At 37.4% G+C, this 16852-nt stretch overlaps 2 protein-coding genes across 9 annotated transcripts in view; one reads left to right on the forward strand and one right to left on the reverse strand.

The window, feature by feature from the left end:
• Positions 1–16852, forward strand: part of RALGPS1 (Ral GEF with PH domain and SH3 binding motif 1) — a 69857-nt gene that overhangs the window by 13066 nt on the left and 39939 nt on the right. For 7 of the 8 annotated variants that reach the window (XR_005956501.1, XM_041483831.1, XM_041483834.1 and 4 more), the window contains exons 9-10: positions 832–924; positions 2771–2897. Coding sequence is in view for 7 of the 8 variants with exons in the window: in XM_041483831.1 (XP_041339765.1) it covers positions 832–924; positions 2771–2897 (220 nt within the window). In the remaining variant the exon portion in view is untranslated. The remainder of the gene's footprint in view (positions 1–831; positions 925–2770; positions 2898–16852) is intronic. The other variant, XM_041483832.1, reaches the window with a different exon arrangement.
• Positions 3566–16107, reverse strand: ANGPTL2 (angiopoietin like 2). Its single transcript, XM_041483838.1, has 5 exons — positions 15280–16107; positions 10516–11372; positions 6155–6348; positions 5640–5910; positions 3566–5123 (listed from the first exon to the last, which is right to left on the reverse strand). The coding sequence occupies exons 2-5, from the start codon at positions 11321–11323 to the stop codon at positions 4924–4926; spliced, it is 1473 nt and encodes a 490-aa protein (XP_041339772.1). The 5' UTR covers positions 11324–11372; positions 15280–16107; the 3' UTR covers positions 3566–4923.

A 16852-nucleotide genomic window follows, 5' to 3' on the forward strand; every position in this document is an offset into this window, starting at 1 on the left:
ATGTTTGACTTGGAGGTCCTAGGTTTTTCTTAGAAATAAGAGTTTTGGTGTTTGGGTTTTTTTTAGCCTGCACGATGGGGAACACTGCCCTCTTTTCTTCTCTTGTTTTACTTTTCCTGCTTTTCCCCCCATAAAGTCCAGATCTTCCTTAAATGCTTCTGAGCAGTGAGTAAATGGATCAGTCAAGGATGAATCCCACCTCTTATTAAGCTTTACAAAGAAGCTACATGACACAGTTCTCATTTTTCTATTTTACATTTTTATGCTTGTTGTAGCAAGCATTATCATCTTGACAGCTTTATTCCAAAGTATTGTCTGCCTGTGGTCAGTGTGTTTTCAGTAATTGTCAACACACAGAGTAAATTCAAAATACATTGAAGTGAGGTAAATTTTTCCTATAAAACAGATTACAAAGGTAAAAATTGTGTTAATTCTGAGAGGGTTGTCAGCATCTTTGTGTAATGTTTTTGCTTGATTAAATATTTGATTTCTAAAATTACATGACTTCAAGAACAATGCATCAAATACTTTTTTCCTGTTTTCTGTTCCTGAAGGAATAGCCTTAGTAAATAACAAACAAATCAAGTACTGTTTATATTCTTGAAACTGAAATGCCTATTATATTGATGGGGTATACTTGTAAAATTAGCAGCTTTTAAAGTGGTCTTAAGAATCTGGCACATGACAGCATTGGGATAATATTTTGTCTGCAGTCATAGATGAAAACTTTATATTTTATTAATGAAAAAATAATAGTTTATTTATGCAACTTCTATATTAATTAATCCTGCTTAACTTTCAAATGTGCTAAAAGCTATTCCCTTTTTTCAGAAGCTTCTAGAACTGAACAATCTTCATTCCCTTATGTCTGTGGTGTCAGCACTGCAAAGCGCACCTATCTTCAGGCTGACTAAAACTTGGGCTGTAAGTGTTGCCTTGACCCTTGTCCTTTCTGTCTTGTTTGAATTCTGAGGTTCTTTGGAATTTGTTACATTGTAAACTCTGGAGGAATATGCTTCTATGTTCTTATTTTTGTGGTACTGTGGTAGCAGAAGCAGTGGTCTGTTACATGTTCTGTGAAAAGTAGAGTTTTGGCTGCATTTGTTTTCCTGTAAATTTCCTTTTTCACTGTGTATTCTAGAAGCCACTGGTTGTATGCTCAAGAAGACTTCTGTTGATAAGTAATCTTAGAACACCCTTGTACAGAACGTGTATCAGTGTCTCCTTATCCAAAACATAGTGTATAATTTAATACATTATCTAAAAGGAAGGAGAAAGGCATTTTACAAACTTACAAGCATTAATTTTCTGATTATTGTGTGATGCATTTCAGTTTTTATTTGTTAGACATTGAAAGTATTGATAACTCTATTTTCAGAAACTCCATCTCTGGAAGGTGGAATTTCTTAGCCAAACTTAGAGTAAATTTAAATGTTTCTTTAAAGAGGTGTACACAATTACAGGTGATTTCTACTCTATGTAATATTTAACTATACAAAGGTTTGGGTCATTCTCATCAATTAAGTATTCCACACACCATGGATCACACTGACTGTTCAGACCTTATAAGTAAAGATGGCTATACTTAAGTCTTAGGTTTTTCAAGCTTTTAAAATGCTTGCAACTATGTTATGATTTAATTGCTCAGAATGAGGTTAAAATCTAATAAAAAAGTAAGTGCCTGATATTTTGAGCAGCTTGATGAAGTTGGAAATAAATAGGGAGAACTGCTCATGTGTGAAATGAAGTATGTGACTAATTTGACTTAGACCTAAAGAGGTGCCAGGCTCTTTGTAGGCACAGTAGTTCAAAAGTACAATACATTGCAGTGGGAGGGCCTCAAGCAATTCTCAGTGCTGCTAAAAAGAAAACATCAAAATTATTCTGATATATTCATTTCTATCCTTGCTATGTTATTTTTTTATCCACAACTAAACTTAAAAGCTAAGCAGTACAAGATCTGGAATTTTCCAGAGGAAAAAGGTGTATGAAAGAATGTGCTATGGAGCAGCTGTCTGTTGTCAAAAAGGACACATGCAAGAAGCCAGTGTACAGTGCCATAATTCTCCACTCACTCCCAGCTCAACTGGCTTTTAAGACCGTCTTAAAAATATTGCTGGGTTTCTTAAAACAGATGAAACAGAAAATGTGTTCTTTTAGCTACAGTTGTGTATTTTATGTTTACTTTTCAGCCTCCTGTGTCTAGGATTTTTGCATTCCGAAATGTTTTTTCTAGATTTCTGTAATAAGTCTAATAAGTAGAAAACATGGATTTAATATCACAATGATTTACTTTCCATATGCTTTTTTTTTTCTGAAAAGTCATACTTTTAATAAGGCACTGTTAAAATAGCACAATTTGCATTTATTTAGAGCATTTTCCATTGCTGTTTGTCCTTTTAAGTTTAGAGGATTTTTAGCAACTATGCTGAGTTGTGAGAATATTGGTGACTGTATTATAACATACTTTTTCTCTAAGAATATAATATTGCTGAGGTTACTCAAAACTGACTTAGCGATGTGAGAATCACTGACAAATTAGTCAGAAATAATGGTCATGTTTTTTCATAGCTTAAGACCTACACTAAATGGCCTTTTTTTTAAACAGGTAGCATGTTTTCAAACATTGTGCTGCTTTGGATGATGATGATTAAATTTAATCTTAACTAGACTATGCTCTCCTTTACTCAGGGCAATTCAAGAAGTTATTGACTGTTAGTTTTGTGTGGATTTGTCTTTGAAAATTTTATGATCTCCCTTTTCTCTGTAGCTTTTGAATCGGAAAGACAAGACCACCTTTGAGAAGTTAGACTATTTGCTGTCTAAGGAAGATAATTATAAAAGGACACGAGAGTACATCAGAAGCTTAAAAATGGTTCCTACAATTCCATATTTAGGTGAGTGTGAACAATTACCTTATTTATCTGTAGCTCACTGACAGACAAGCGCTAATGTATCTAGGTAAATGACTCACCTTTTAGGCAAAAAGGCTAAGAAATAGGATTATTTTAACAAAAGACTGTCAGCTTGAACATGGGTTTAAAGCCTATGATGAGTGTATACTATAAAGATGTATTTCCAGCCATATCTCCAGCTACAGAAGAGCAACTGTAATAGCTTTTCTAGGGAATGCCTCATTCTTGAGATCTGCACAATGGATACTGGAAGTTCTCTGTGTTCTTTCCTCAAGCCAAGCATGAAGTAGCCTTAATGCTACTAATTGTTAGAGTACTGCAGCCAGGCTTTAGGGCCAGTAGGTACATTTAATATTTCTAATCTGAAATAAAAATCTTTTCCAGAATTCAGTAGATAACCCCATGGAAGATAAAGGTTGAATACTCTTTGAAAAATGTGGGTGTTTCATATAACCTACAAAAAGTTGTTCCTCCTTGGCCCGTGTGGAAATTCTGTATTGTTTTCATCTGAAAATTGTTTTGCTTTTTTTGTGTTGTAATATTTCAACACTTCACACACATCAACAGTGGTTGCATATCAAAGTTTGTTTGAATCAGAGGCAGACTATTGTGTAGTAATCTGAACTACAACAAGATGAAATCTCAACATATCAAAATAATATTTGGTACTTTATTAAGGGTTACAATATTACAGGGGTAATCTAATATATTAAAAACCCTACTTTCAGTTATATACAGCACATGCTACATCACACATCATACTGCGGTAAAGATGTGATGAGGTAATAAGGGAAAAGTATGCAAACACACACACAAACACTCAAGTGTCATACAGGCTGACCAAAAAATATGTTGAACTTATAGAGGCTTTCACTCTGCCTCTTTGATGCATTCTTAAACTTGTATTTTTTGTAGTAGTTTGTTTGTAATGGGTGTGTTAACAATCTGTTATAGAAACCTATCTTAGAAGAATATTAGAATTATGCCAGTCTGTATTTCATAAGTGTGACTGACCTCTAAATATAAATGAGTAAATCTGTTTAATAATTTGACAGCAATAATTGTGAAATATGTTTAAAATAAGTTTTTGCTACTGATAAGTTCTCTATATAATTTTTTATCTAAAGGCTATTAAATAGCTTATAAATTGGTATCCATCATTTGCCTGCAAAGTTGGATAGACCCTTTAACTTATATCCAGCCATTTCTGATTATAGAGGCTACACAGCAGGTAATCACTGAAGTCAGGTACAAAATACTGTAACAGTTGTGTAGTATAACATGTTGGCTATAGAGCACATAATACCTATTATAAATCTGGATTAATTTCCATATGCAAGTAGCTGCTTCATTTTGGTAAAAAATAATTCATGTTTTTAAAATATTAATGGTGAGCTTTTATAGGAGCAGATTATTTAAATGCATTTACTGAAGGGAAAAGGCCAGATTTACCAGGACAGTAATGGTTTGAGTATCTGCTCTCAAAACAGAATTATATAGTGCTAACTTTATTCATGGTAGTTAACAAAGAGTACATAATCATCACACTAATGTACATACACCAGCTACATATTTCAAAGGATATGATTCCTGTGTCAAATGATTGCTTATAATAACAATATTAAAACTCTTGCTGTACAGTTTGTAATATTTCCTGTATTTGAGAATATTTATACATAACATACAAAAATACTTAAATGTGGTGGCAATATTTTTATCATCCAAACTTAATTTACAGGGAATAAAAACCAGGAAGTTTATCTACGGTTTTCATCTAAACTGCAAGTTCTAATAGGACCAAGAGGTGTTCTGAATGTTATTACAGTTCCTTTTCTTCAGCTCTTTTTCCTGGGATGATTCTTGAAAATATAATATACAAGCCCTCAGACCTTACCAATAAATGTACAGTATCTTACATTCCTCATTTCTGAAAAGATAATTTCAGGTAATAAAATCATAGCTTTATGTGAATTTTAGAACAACAAAGCAAACCAAGAGAAGAGTTATTTCAATGAAACGTGTTAGGGTTAGGTCTTATCATCATAACAACTTTCTTTAGTGAATACGATCCTCCCCGGAATTCAGCCCAGTAAACACCATCCTGATATCGACTGCGGTAGTGTCCTCCACGATACCAGACTCCATTGAGATTTGAGTGAGCACATGCATTGTACCACCATCCTCCCTTCTGGTAATGAGCACAGTTACCTGCAAAAGAAAGCTCCAGTTCAGGCTGAGAAGTAAATGAAAAATCTTAAAGCAAGCAACCAAAGTACAAAACTTAATTGGTTGGTTGGTTGTTCTGGGCTCTTTTTTTGGTAACTGTATGTTTAAGATGTAGATATCCTGTGGTACAAAGTGAACTTAGGCTTCTTCAGGAACCAGCTAAGTAGTTAGGTTCTACAGATCGAATCCTTTTTGGTTTTTTTGTTTTTCTTGCCTGAAAATCAGTGAGTGTTACTGTCTCAAATAACACTTCATAGCATATTTTGCAGACCCATGGATAGTGTAAAAACTTTTAATTTTGGTGTTAGTATATAAGGGTTGACACATCAGTTTGTATTTCATAAGGTGCTAATTGACAAATCCCTTTGTAAGTGGATTTTTTTTTTTTTTTAATGTATGACTATAAGTATTTTTCCTTTTTCAAAAGAAAGAGGTAAAAAAGGGGGGGATGGGGATGTAAAGCCAAAAATGGCAAGGCAGCTGAGAGGGACCTCCTACCTGTGTATACGTCATGGTCCCGGTCCAGCGTGGTGAACTGTTTGCCGTTGTGCCAAGTGAAAGAATCTCCCGCGTTGCCGTTGTAGCGTCCCAGTCTCAGCTTGTAGTACTCACTCTCTGGCTCCAGTCTGAAGCTGGCATACTCAGCAAATACTTTTCGACCTGACCAGTCTTCCATTGTTATGAGCAGTTTGTAATTGCCTTGATTTGTTAACCAATAAATGTTTTCTAATCCAAGCCAATATTCTCCATCTATATTACCAAATCCTTGCTGTAAAGGAAGCAAGAGAAGCATGTTAATATCCTGCATCTGTGTTAGTGGTAAATTTGAGTGTATTCTTAAGTAGAAAACTGCAGTGACTTATTTTATAGAGACTTCCTCTTCTGGAAGGGTAAACATGCAAGTTCTTGTTCAAGTAGGCTCTTGGCCGGACTCTAAAACCACCCTTTAAATTAACTTCATCAGTAAGTTATAGAGGGTGGAAAACACCATTAATCAGCTCTCTTGTCCTAACCTTGTATGTCTCCCAGTTCCTGAAAAAGTTGACAGAGCCGTCCAGCCGTCTCTGAATGACAGTCCAGCCACCAGGGTCATGCCGTTGGTCACACCAGACCTGCATAAGCTGGTTTGTGTTTTCTGGTTTTACAAGATAGATGGAGCTTGTGTCATGGCCGTCTTCTAATGCTTGTAGACAGTCTCTCCAGGGCCCTGTGTCAAAACAGAAAGGCTCTGCATCAAACTGCTGCTGAGCATCTCTTTAATGCAGGGCAGTATTTCAGTTGGTAGCTTTTTATACTAGTTTGGTTTCACTGAATAGCATATTTTTCTTCTTATTAAAGGATGAGTATCCACCAGGTGTTTTCAAACAGATCCATTTATTGTAACTTTATTTCTGGAACATTTCACAATGAGTTACTGGTAAAGGTAGATTTTGAAAACGAAGTTGTTTTAAGGCAGCCATACTGGTACTTTTACCAACAATTACATATTTCAAGAAACTAAATATTAATTGATTCCACAGATAAATAAGGATTTCCTTTAGAAAACAAAACAGTAAGTTTGACCTTGATTCTATCTTTGAGAAATTCAGCTTTTTAGGTCCCCAAAAATGTCACTGGCACGGGCATTAACAGTGGAAGCAACAACCTAAATTCCGGCTGTAGGTCTTACTGCTGCCATCTTAATAAATTACAACATAACATAGAAATTAAGAATTTTTTTAACATAAGGTGCTTGTGAGAGAAACTTTATATAAATAAGAGGGCTGTTAATATACTTTGAATTCACAGAAATTGCAGTTAACAGTCTTGTTTTCAGAAGGAGAATGCATTTTTTCCTTCAGTTCAAGAGAGTCCATAAAAAACTTACACTTTTTGAAAGTATGTTGTATTCTTGTTTTTTCAAGAAATTTTCTCCAGTGGTAAGATAGATTCATTAAAACAGAATCTGAGATATTCAGAAATAAATGATTTATAAATTCAGATATAAATTATTTATAATCTCTGCAGACATGCTCCCCCAGCTGCTTTGATTCCTCTGCAGCAGAGTGAAGTCAACAACAATCCTCAGGATTTGAGATTAGAGCCCCTGGATTGATTCTCCCTGCCCACTGAAGGAGTAAGGCTCCTAGTCAGAAGATCTGACAAGCCTTACTGAAGCATATACTGCTATCAAAGTAATTTCTGTTTTAAACTATTTCAGTCCTATGGTTTGTCATAATTCATTGTCAAACACTACTAATGGTACCCAGCAAATGCAAATAAATTAGTTTTATAGAAATAATCTCAGTTTTGGAGATTAAAACACTGAGGTTTTAGTATTTTTAACTATTTTAAGCAGCAAGTCAGTGTACAAAGAGGCAATCCAAGTCTTTGTTCTGTGGATGCTGTGTTCTTCTTGCCTCAGTCATAATCAGAGACTGTACCTGGAGCTGTGCTTATAAGCCCCTTCTCCATTTCTTTTGGGGCTAACTGTTTAGATTTCTGGCAGTTATGATATAGATGCCATGCTCTTGTTGCACCATTGCACGGCTCATTGAGAGGTGGGAAAAAATGTTAATGAGCACTAATAATTTAAATTGCTCTGGTTTATTTTATCACAATATGTATGTAGTGGCACTTACTAAAAATAAAAAAGAAAGTCATTATTGAAGAACTTCTAAAATAGTCAAACAGCTTTGACCTTGTCTTTGTAAAAAATATATATAGCAGTATGCAATGTAGTATTTACACTGGTCTAATCTTGCAGTTTCTTTTATGGCACATGGTAGCAGTGCTCTACTACACATGATTCTTTTTTCTGAAAGTGATTTAAGATGAACTATTAGAAGTACATCAAAGTAGAATTTGCTGCTACTTTTTTGTGACAAGTGCTTTTTTGTCAGATAGTAACTTGTCCAAAGTTTAACCAGGGTATTTTCTCTTGAAAAAGTGAGAGTACCCTGACTTTTAAGGTAGGTAGTTTTGATAAAACTGTCTCTAGGGAGTTGCAGAATCACAGAAAGACTTGGTTGGAAGGGATCTTAAAGTTTGTTTCATTCCACCTCCTTTCCCCTGGCATCTAGTGGACATCTTCCACTAGACCAGGTTGCTCCAAGCCCCATCCAGCCTGGTCTTTGACACTTCCAGGAATGGGGCACCTACCAAAAAAACCACAACCAGAAAACAAACAAACAGTGTGGACAAAGTTAATAGTGAAGCTACTGAGACTAGAAAGACTGTAGTAAGTCTGTGATGAAGAGAGAATATTTTTCTTGTATTTTGCTCCTGTTTTCATTGCACAGGTTGGCTGTGATCACATGGTTAGTTCAGCCAGGAGCTTTGGATAAGGATAAGAACTCAACACATAGTATGGAAAGGACTGGATAAAGTATGGGTGGATTTTTCCCACTGGCTGGGCAGTTGTGGTGGTGAGTTTTGTTTGTTTTGTAGGATGTTGTTTATGGGTGTCTTTTTGCGGGCTTTTTCTAGTTCTCTCCAGACATCTGACTAAAGCATCACATATGGCATTAATTTTAAGGAGGGGTTTTGTTTGAGATGTGGTTCATGAATGGAGAACATTCTGAAGGATGAGGAAAAGGTATGAAATGTTTCTTGACTGAAAAGAAATGTGAGGAGAGGGGAAGGAGGATACCCTGGAAATAAAAGCTTAATTAGTTTAACTTCAGTGGTTGGAAACTCGCTTGAACAAATAAAAAACTGCCAGTGAGAAAATGAGAGAATATTATAATCAATTTGTGCAAAAGAAACATGAAACTTCTTTTTCTGATAAGTGAGGTGATCCAGGGAGAAGAAACAGATGTGAAATCTATCTTAGAATTATGGACTGCCAAAGGAACCTCTGGAGATCAATGTGAAAAATTGCTGGATAACCAGCACTTCCTCAGGTGAAGATCTGGGAGTTCTACAGGGTAGCAAACTACTTTGGAATCAGCATTTTACTTTTCAAAAGCAGGAAAACACATGAGGCTAGATCCGCAAAAGTACTGTGCACCAGAAGTAACTTTTCTGTTCTGCTGTTTGATAGTGAATCCTCAGCTCCAGTTTAAGGACTTGAAAGCACAAGGAGCATGTGGACCAATTAACATGTTTTTAAAGAGTGTAAGGGAATGAAGGGGAAAGGTATTTCACTTCCAGAAAGATAGGGGAACACTGTTCCAAGCTTGAACCTACTTTGAGATTGAAGTAAAAATGTAATTATTAGAGACACCATGGTTTATTGCTCCAAAAGAGTTGTAGTAGACACGATTTTCTTCTGAGAATTTTTCCTTACATAGTACATGAGCATCATGATATTTCTGGCAGAGGTTTTTGCATGCCACAATGCAGGCTTTGGTGCACTATCTTTGGCAATTCTGTGAAAATACTGCTTTGTAGCAAAATGTTTTAGAGACTTACAGACTTAAGAGACTCAGTGCTTACTTGCTCAAGTTTCTTTCATTGTGAGTACTTCCATGGAGAAATAATACAGGGGTTTGGTTTTTAACACGTGGCAGTTACATTATTGGATAATCCTAAAAAGTTTGATGTCCTTTGGAATATTTTGCAAATAGCCATTAAATATATTGAGTGCAGTTCCCCTGCACTGTATTTCAGTTAGTTCTGAGTTTAGAGATCTGTGACTCTCTGTATTTTTTCTGAAGAAGGTATGTGTTGTCCACACAGTGAAGAGTAGTATGGAACACATACCTGAACTGGTTTGGGTTTTTTTTTTTTTCAAATGTGGGACCATAGGTGAAACGGAGTTCTTTAGCTGTTATTTTGTTATCACGTAGATCAGTTGATCTCTAATGCGATTTCACATCATCAAATCATGCTTGTGGCAGAACTCCTAAGACTCTTAATTAGGGCTGTATAATATCCTGTTACTATTCCTCCACTTGCTTCCTTTTGCTCCAGCTACAGCACAGGTGCCCCACATAAGGTACAGAGCAGATACTTACTCCTTTTTTAATCACACAAGCACATTAACAGATGCTAGATCAAAAAACTTGTAATAATTTCATATGTTTACACAGTGTCAAACTCCTTCAGATGACATGAATTGGAGGAGTTCAGTCTTGAGCAAAGGTAAATAAAATTTAAATGACTTGAATTGTAAGATTCTTCTGAAAGTCCTGTATCTCATACATGTAATATAAATTATGGGTTTGTCTTAGCAAAGTAACAGGAGAAAAATATGTGGGGCTAGTGTGTCTGTCTTAGACATTCACAGTTTTGGGGTTTTTTTTTGCTTTTTCTCTGTGTTTCTACTACAGCATGTATGTAAAATTCACTAGCTAAATAAATTCTGACTGCAATTTTGATATTACAACTAAAATGTTGCCCTCTGCATATGAGCATAAACTAATGTAAGTGTATCAGTAATATTACTTACCAGATGGTTTATCAGTTGAAGTTGGAATACTAGTAACTGCAGGCATGGTTGGTAAGGTAGGTGGCAGAATCTTTAAGTTCTGATCACTTTGAATCTCATTAGTAGATATCTGGTTATTAATGCGATTATAAGTAGGAGGCTGGTACACTTTAATTGGTGGTTGTGGAGTTTGTGGCAGTGGCTTTATGGATGGCATTCTTTGACAATGTTCTTCCAGCTGGGCAATTATTATTGTCTGATTATTGGCAATTGACATCAAATGTTGATACTTGTGCTCTAAGTCTTTGTATTTGTTTGCAAGCTGCAACATGTCTGCAGTTTGGTTCAAAATCTTATTTTCAAGTTGAGAAAGTTCTAAGGCGTTATCGCGTTTTCGGATAATTTCATGTAATAGCTGCATGTAGAGTTGTGTGACACGAGAATTCATATTTCTGCTCTCTTTTCTTAAGAGTTTAACTTCATTAACAATTCCACCATCCACCTCTACCAGTTGCTGGAGAGTTTCTATTTGTCTCTTTTGTTTAAGAAGTTCATTGTTAAGTAACTGTAATTCTTGTTTATTTACCCTGTTTTCAAGCAGAACTTCAGGCTCCTTAGAATTAACACAAATGGCACCTGTCACTCTCTGCTGAGGTACAATAAAGGTGTAAGTGCATTTGTCCTGTGTGTCACTGGAACGCTTATATCTATTCATATAAATGAATTCTTGAGCTTTTTCCTTGTCATTGCCTTCAGATTCCTGTGTTTCACTTGCAGTAACTCCCACAATAGTTACTAGTATTAAACAGATGAATCTTGTTGTCATCATGATCCTCTAGTTCCGGTCAAATAGTCTTCTGCAAAGAACTTTGTAAAATCTGTTTTAAAATAAATTTAACAGTAATGAGTAGGAAATCAGTGTGGATTTACAAATTGTCAACTCTTCTAAAACTTACAAAATAGTACATAGTAACTACATGTACAAATGAGGTCCAGCATCAACTGGGGAGTACTTGTACCTTTCTATGGTCAGAACTGTAGTTGATAGTTCATCTAAAGCCTGCCAAGAACCATAAGAACCTCCATTGCTTAGAAAAAAAAAAAGAAAAAACTTACTTTACATTGGTCCTTAATAACTTTAAGTTAAAAACTCTACTACTGAGACATTATAGTCAGTAAAATCTTACTTTTCTAGACTAGTAGAACTTACAACTGAAACATTTACTGTGACTCTCACTGGAGACACTGTCTCTACACTCAGCCTAGTCATCTCACTTCAGAGTCCGTTCTTGAAAGGGGAAAAATAGCTGTGTGTATGCATGGTGGGCAGTGACGATGCATGGTGATTTAAATCAGCTGCTGCTGTCTACTGACATACTGCAACAGTTGCCCTTTGGTGAAATTGCCATAACTTAGTTCTCCATGCAGATTCATATTCAAGGTGGACACCTGAAGCCTTCACAATCTCTCAAAAAATAATGGGCCAGAGTTCATCAGCCTCATTATAATGTGTTATCTTAACAATCATCTGGTCCCACTGCCTGACCATGTGAGTGACCCCTCTCTAGGAAGCCTATTCTAGGGTTTGACCCGTGGCTGCATATGGCAGGCCGCCAGTGCATTTCTGGGGACTTTAGCTATTTGGATTGCAGTACAGTTGAGTTTACTGCAAAGATAATAAAAAACAGTACCTGTTTGGTTTGTGGAACTGATAGTGAGAACCTGCTTCATATGAAGCAGACAGCAGCAAACTTTAACAAGTTTGAAAATATTTTTAGTGGCTTGTATGCTGCAGCTGAGGAACTAAGGAGGCATTAAATTTACTGGGCTATGATAATTATTGTTAACAAGGTGATGTGGTAGGTTTCCTATGTGACTTACTCAAGCAGAACGGTCAGAAGCTGTTAAACTAAAACAGGATTCTGCATTTAAGTAGTTGCATCTTTGGGATAACAACTGTTGTTTTTTACAATAATCATTGTCACTCAGCCTCCCTAAAAAGGCTCCCAGAGTATTACATATCTTAGAAGTTAATTTCAGGATTGTGGGGGTTAATTTCTTTTACTGTTTCGCTCCATTTTCTGTGCAGGGTTTTATTTCTGTGGTGTGGGTTGGGTTTTTTTGTAATAGGTGACTTCCACTTAATTAAAGAGTGGATAGGCAAGGTCCAACACTTAGCATTTATTTCCATTTCTACAAATTGCTCTGACTAAGGAAGGGCTTACAGTCTAGAGGCTGGATTGTTAAGAGCTCCTGTAGGTCCAGCGTGCCAGAACTGAATGCACTGTAATTACTCTCACACATCAAAGCCTTTTATAATGCCCAGATAGGTGAAAACACATATATAAAAAGGACAACACACACCTCTTTTGCATAACACTCATATTTTCTGAAATGGTTGCTTTGACTGTGAATAAAAAATGATACCATACATACAAATGAGCTCATTCAACTATGGTAGACCACTGTTAATCACTGGTTTTTGTGCTGGTCACATTTAATAAAATGAGGCCAGGAGTCCTCATGATGAGCTGTTTTCCTCTGTACCTCTGATATGCCATCTCCTGTGCAGAGTCCTCAGGCACTGAGGCATATAAAGGAAAGCATGTTCACAAAAGGCATAGTGTTAGCTAAGACAGCATTTATTCTCTAGAAGATAAACTGCTGTATGTTATTGTGAATTCATACTTAATTCGATAGCTTTGCATTTTAAAGAAGAAACATGAACAGCTAGCAACACATCTTCACTGTTTAATACTTTTGTCTTTGATAATGAAAGTTATTTTTATATTAGTGCAGTTTTACATTTTTATTGCATTATAAAAGCAAATGAAGCAAGGGTGTTGAAAATGTAAAATCCTGCTATGAAAACATCAGAAGGCTTGGTTTTGCATTTTTTTAAACAAATCTTGGGTTTTTGCTTCTACAGAACCCTTTGATAGCCAGTGTTTGTGGACTTACAGTTAGCTGGCATGTTCCAGGCACCAAGCCAGTAATATGATCTGGATTTCACAACACCATTGTGATAAGACAGACAAGCATGAATTTTTTGAATGTGCTTGAATTTGCTTTCCTACTCCCTGTCCCTTGTCTTAGAGCTCATGCTCTGGTTTTTACTCCTTCACATATTTTCTTCCATGGAATTATGTTAAATTATCCTGTCAATTTTTACCTCTCAAAGGTAATCTTCAAACTTAATGTGAAGTTTGCTCTTTTCTAAGAGGAGGGACTTCCACTGCTGCAGGGTTTCTTTTAGAATGAACTCACGTCTTAACTTTTAGATGAAAAGCATTGCTGTGAAAAACCTATATAGTGATGGTTTTTTGTTTTTGTTTTGTAAAAGGAAACAGCAGTTCACAGTGAAAATACAGCACAGTAATATGTAGACCACATGCATTGAAAAAAAAAAACTTTAAAGTTGGGCTCTAAGTTTTAAAGTAAATACATAGGAAAGGGCTGACACATAGTAGCATGCAGTGCTAGTTATGAAAACATGATACTAAACTGAATTGAAAAATTTAACTCCAAACTTAAGGAGGGAATCACTTTTGCCGTTTTGCCACTAGTTACTTACTTCCATTGTAAAAAGTGCCACACTGGCATTAACCAGTTAATTCCTTTAAGATACTTGTGTTAGAATACATTCTCTTGTCAGATTTTCTGCCCACTTAAAAGTGAAATTTTAGTTCAAGCAACAGTTCAGTTTTCTTGAAAGGTAATACTTTTTCAAATGAGGGGAATGGATGATTAAGCAACACATCAGAACAAGAGTGTCTTCATGAGGTCTTGGAGAACTTTTGTTTTGAAATACTATCAGTTGCTGCAAGAAACTGCAGAAGTTTATGTATCTTTTGTTGCCATGTAACTTGCTTAAAGTTTTGGCAAAAACTTTAGTTACCAGAAATACAAATTTTCTTCTTGATTACCAAGAATTTTAGTTGTTTGCGGATTGTTCTTTGTGCTTTAGTAAAGTTCTGTCATACATGTGGAATGTAATTACTGAAAGAAAGCACTGCTTTTGTTGTTGCTTCCCTTAACAGCGGCCTCACCTTATTTTCACTTAATCCAATCACTACCAGAAAGTGCTCATACTGTGTGTGCTCATAAGTGTGCATGCACATTGTTCATAACAGCCTTTAAAGAATAGTATTTTAATAAATATGACTCATTTTACCCATGAAAAATAGCAGTTAGACCATGTAATACTTTGATGCCTACATGAATGTACTCATAAATGCTAGTTTCTTTTTTTAAATTAAGTTGTTTTTGGTTTTTTTTTTTTTAAATACTTCAAATATTTACGTTATGGACTGTTAAAGTATGAGAAAGTTTTTTATCTCCCTAATCAGACATGAGTGTAAAAAAGACTGAATGGAGGTTTCATAATTTTTAAGACAGATAGTCCTTTAGAAAATATTATGTCCTAGAAAAATTCTTGGATGGCAAGTTTAAGTGTGAAGATTAAAGTTGCGTGCAAAAATAAGTAAGATTTTTTAAAAAAATAAAATCGTTTTCTTGAAAATAATACCAAGGCTTCCACTGCCTCGCACATAACGTCTCAGCTATCTTTACAACTTTTATTTTAATATGTGGCGGATTTTTGTTTGGGCTCGGGGATATTTTTTGTGCTTTTGAAGTCAGAAAGCAGGCTTGCCGCTCTGTCTTAGGGAGCAGTCCTACTCGGATAAGCTTGCATTGGCTGGGCGGCTCCGTGCAGCGGGAGCTCGCAGCCGCGCGCACGGACCCCGCCGCCCGTCCGGCAGCCCCGGCGCTGCCCGTCCTTACCGCGGCTGCTGGGCTCCGTCGCTGCGCTCCTCGGCCGCTCCGTCAGCAGCTGCCGCCGCGGCCCGACCGCGGTGACATCGCCTCGGCGACCCGCAGTCCGCGTGTGCCGTGCTGGGACCAGACGGGACGTGCTGGGGGGAGAGGCACAATTCTTTTCCTCTTCTGCGTTTTTCTTGCTCAAGACCGTTCTGGGCTGCGCCCCGCGTCCGAAGCGGCACGTTCCCGCGGGGCGCTCGGCGCTCCCGGCCGTCCCTTCAGGCGGCCCGGAGCTGCCTCATTTGAACCCCTGCTCTTTGTGGCAGGCTTATCCTGGCCGGGAAAGGGGGAGAGAAGGCGAAGCAGCGGCGAGCTGCCGGGTGCTGGTTGGACGGGCGAGCTGCCTCCGCCCCCGGGCCGCGGCAGCGGCGCTGCCGGGAGGAGCTTCGTGCTTCGGCCACCCCGGCGGAGCCCTCCCCGCCCCGGCTGCGGGACCCGGCCTCGGGGGAAGCCGAGTTTCAGACGCGAAACAGCGCTAATGCCGAGCTTCAGGGGCAGCTGGCGAGGCCGCGAGGAACGCGGGTCCGCTTTGTTAGATCTAGCGGCAGCGAGGGTGGCTGACTGCTCGGGACTCGGCCCCAAAATGTCGGGGGGCGGGGGGCACTTCCTGCCCGCGGCTCTCGGCAGCGTGCTCGGGGGTGCAGGGATGGATGCGCGTCCCAGGCGCTCGGGCGGGCGCCAGCGGAGCCAGCGGACACGCTCAGGGCAGCGCTGAGGGGCTCCTCTCTTAGTACTTCCTAGGTCGTCTTTGTCAGGCAGCAGCTCGAAAACAGAAATAATGGACAATAAAATTCAAAATTCAAATTCAAGCAAGCTCTTAAAGCATTTTAATGCAGATTGAGAATTCATTATTTGGCTGAACCTCCGTGCATTTTGAGTGATTCTTCATACTTGTCCTGGTAATCTAAAGCCTGTTTCTCATTTGAATGATGGGAATTCCTGCAATTTTCCTAGAACCTCTAAAAATTTGCTGTTATGGAACTCTGTGTGTGTAGAATGTTTTTGGTTATTAGCTGTTAGCTCTGGGTTTAAAAAAGATCTGTCAAATGAATGAATGAATGAATGAATTTAAAATCTGCCTTTATAACTTGCTGGGGATCCTGCAAAGAAATTAGCAAAATTAAAAGTGAAACTTTGCAACATAAAAATGTTATGTTTTTATTACAGTTTAGGAAACCAAATGGTTGTTTCAGTCACTGTATATCATTGACATCATAAGAAAGCTGTATAGTATTGTAATAATGGGCTTGTTCGCAATTTGTCAGTCAGTTTTGAAGAGATTTGGGTTTTGTAGAATTGGAGGAAACCAATATGAGGGCACTTGAGTTAACCAGAGACAAATAAAGAGATTTAAAGATACTGTATTAAAACTAGTTCTGTTCAAGTTAAAACATGAACAAGTAGTTGTTATTATAATGATAAATTATTTCCATCATAAAAGTGAATGTCAGAAAAAACCCCATGTCTGACTATGTTACACTATCAATATGCTATCAATGCACTATTCAATATGCTTTAGGCTTTTTAAGTTTTTTGT

The sequence above is a fragment of the Pyrgilauda ruficollis genome, unplaced genomic scaffold (assembly GCF_017590135.1).
Source record: "Pyrgilauda ruficollis isolate IOZ18807 unplaced genomic scaffold, ASM1759013v1 scaffold62, whole genome shotgun sequence".
Taxonomy (NCBI): Eukaryota; Metazoa; Chordata; class Aves; order Passeriformes; family Passeridae; genus Pyrgilauda; species Pyrgilauda ruficollis.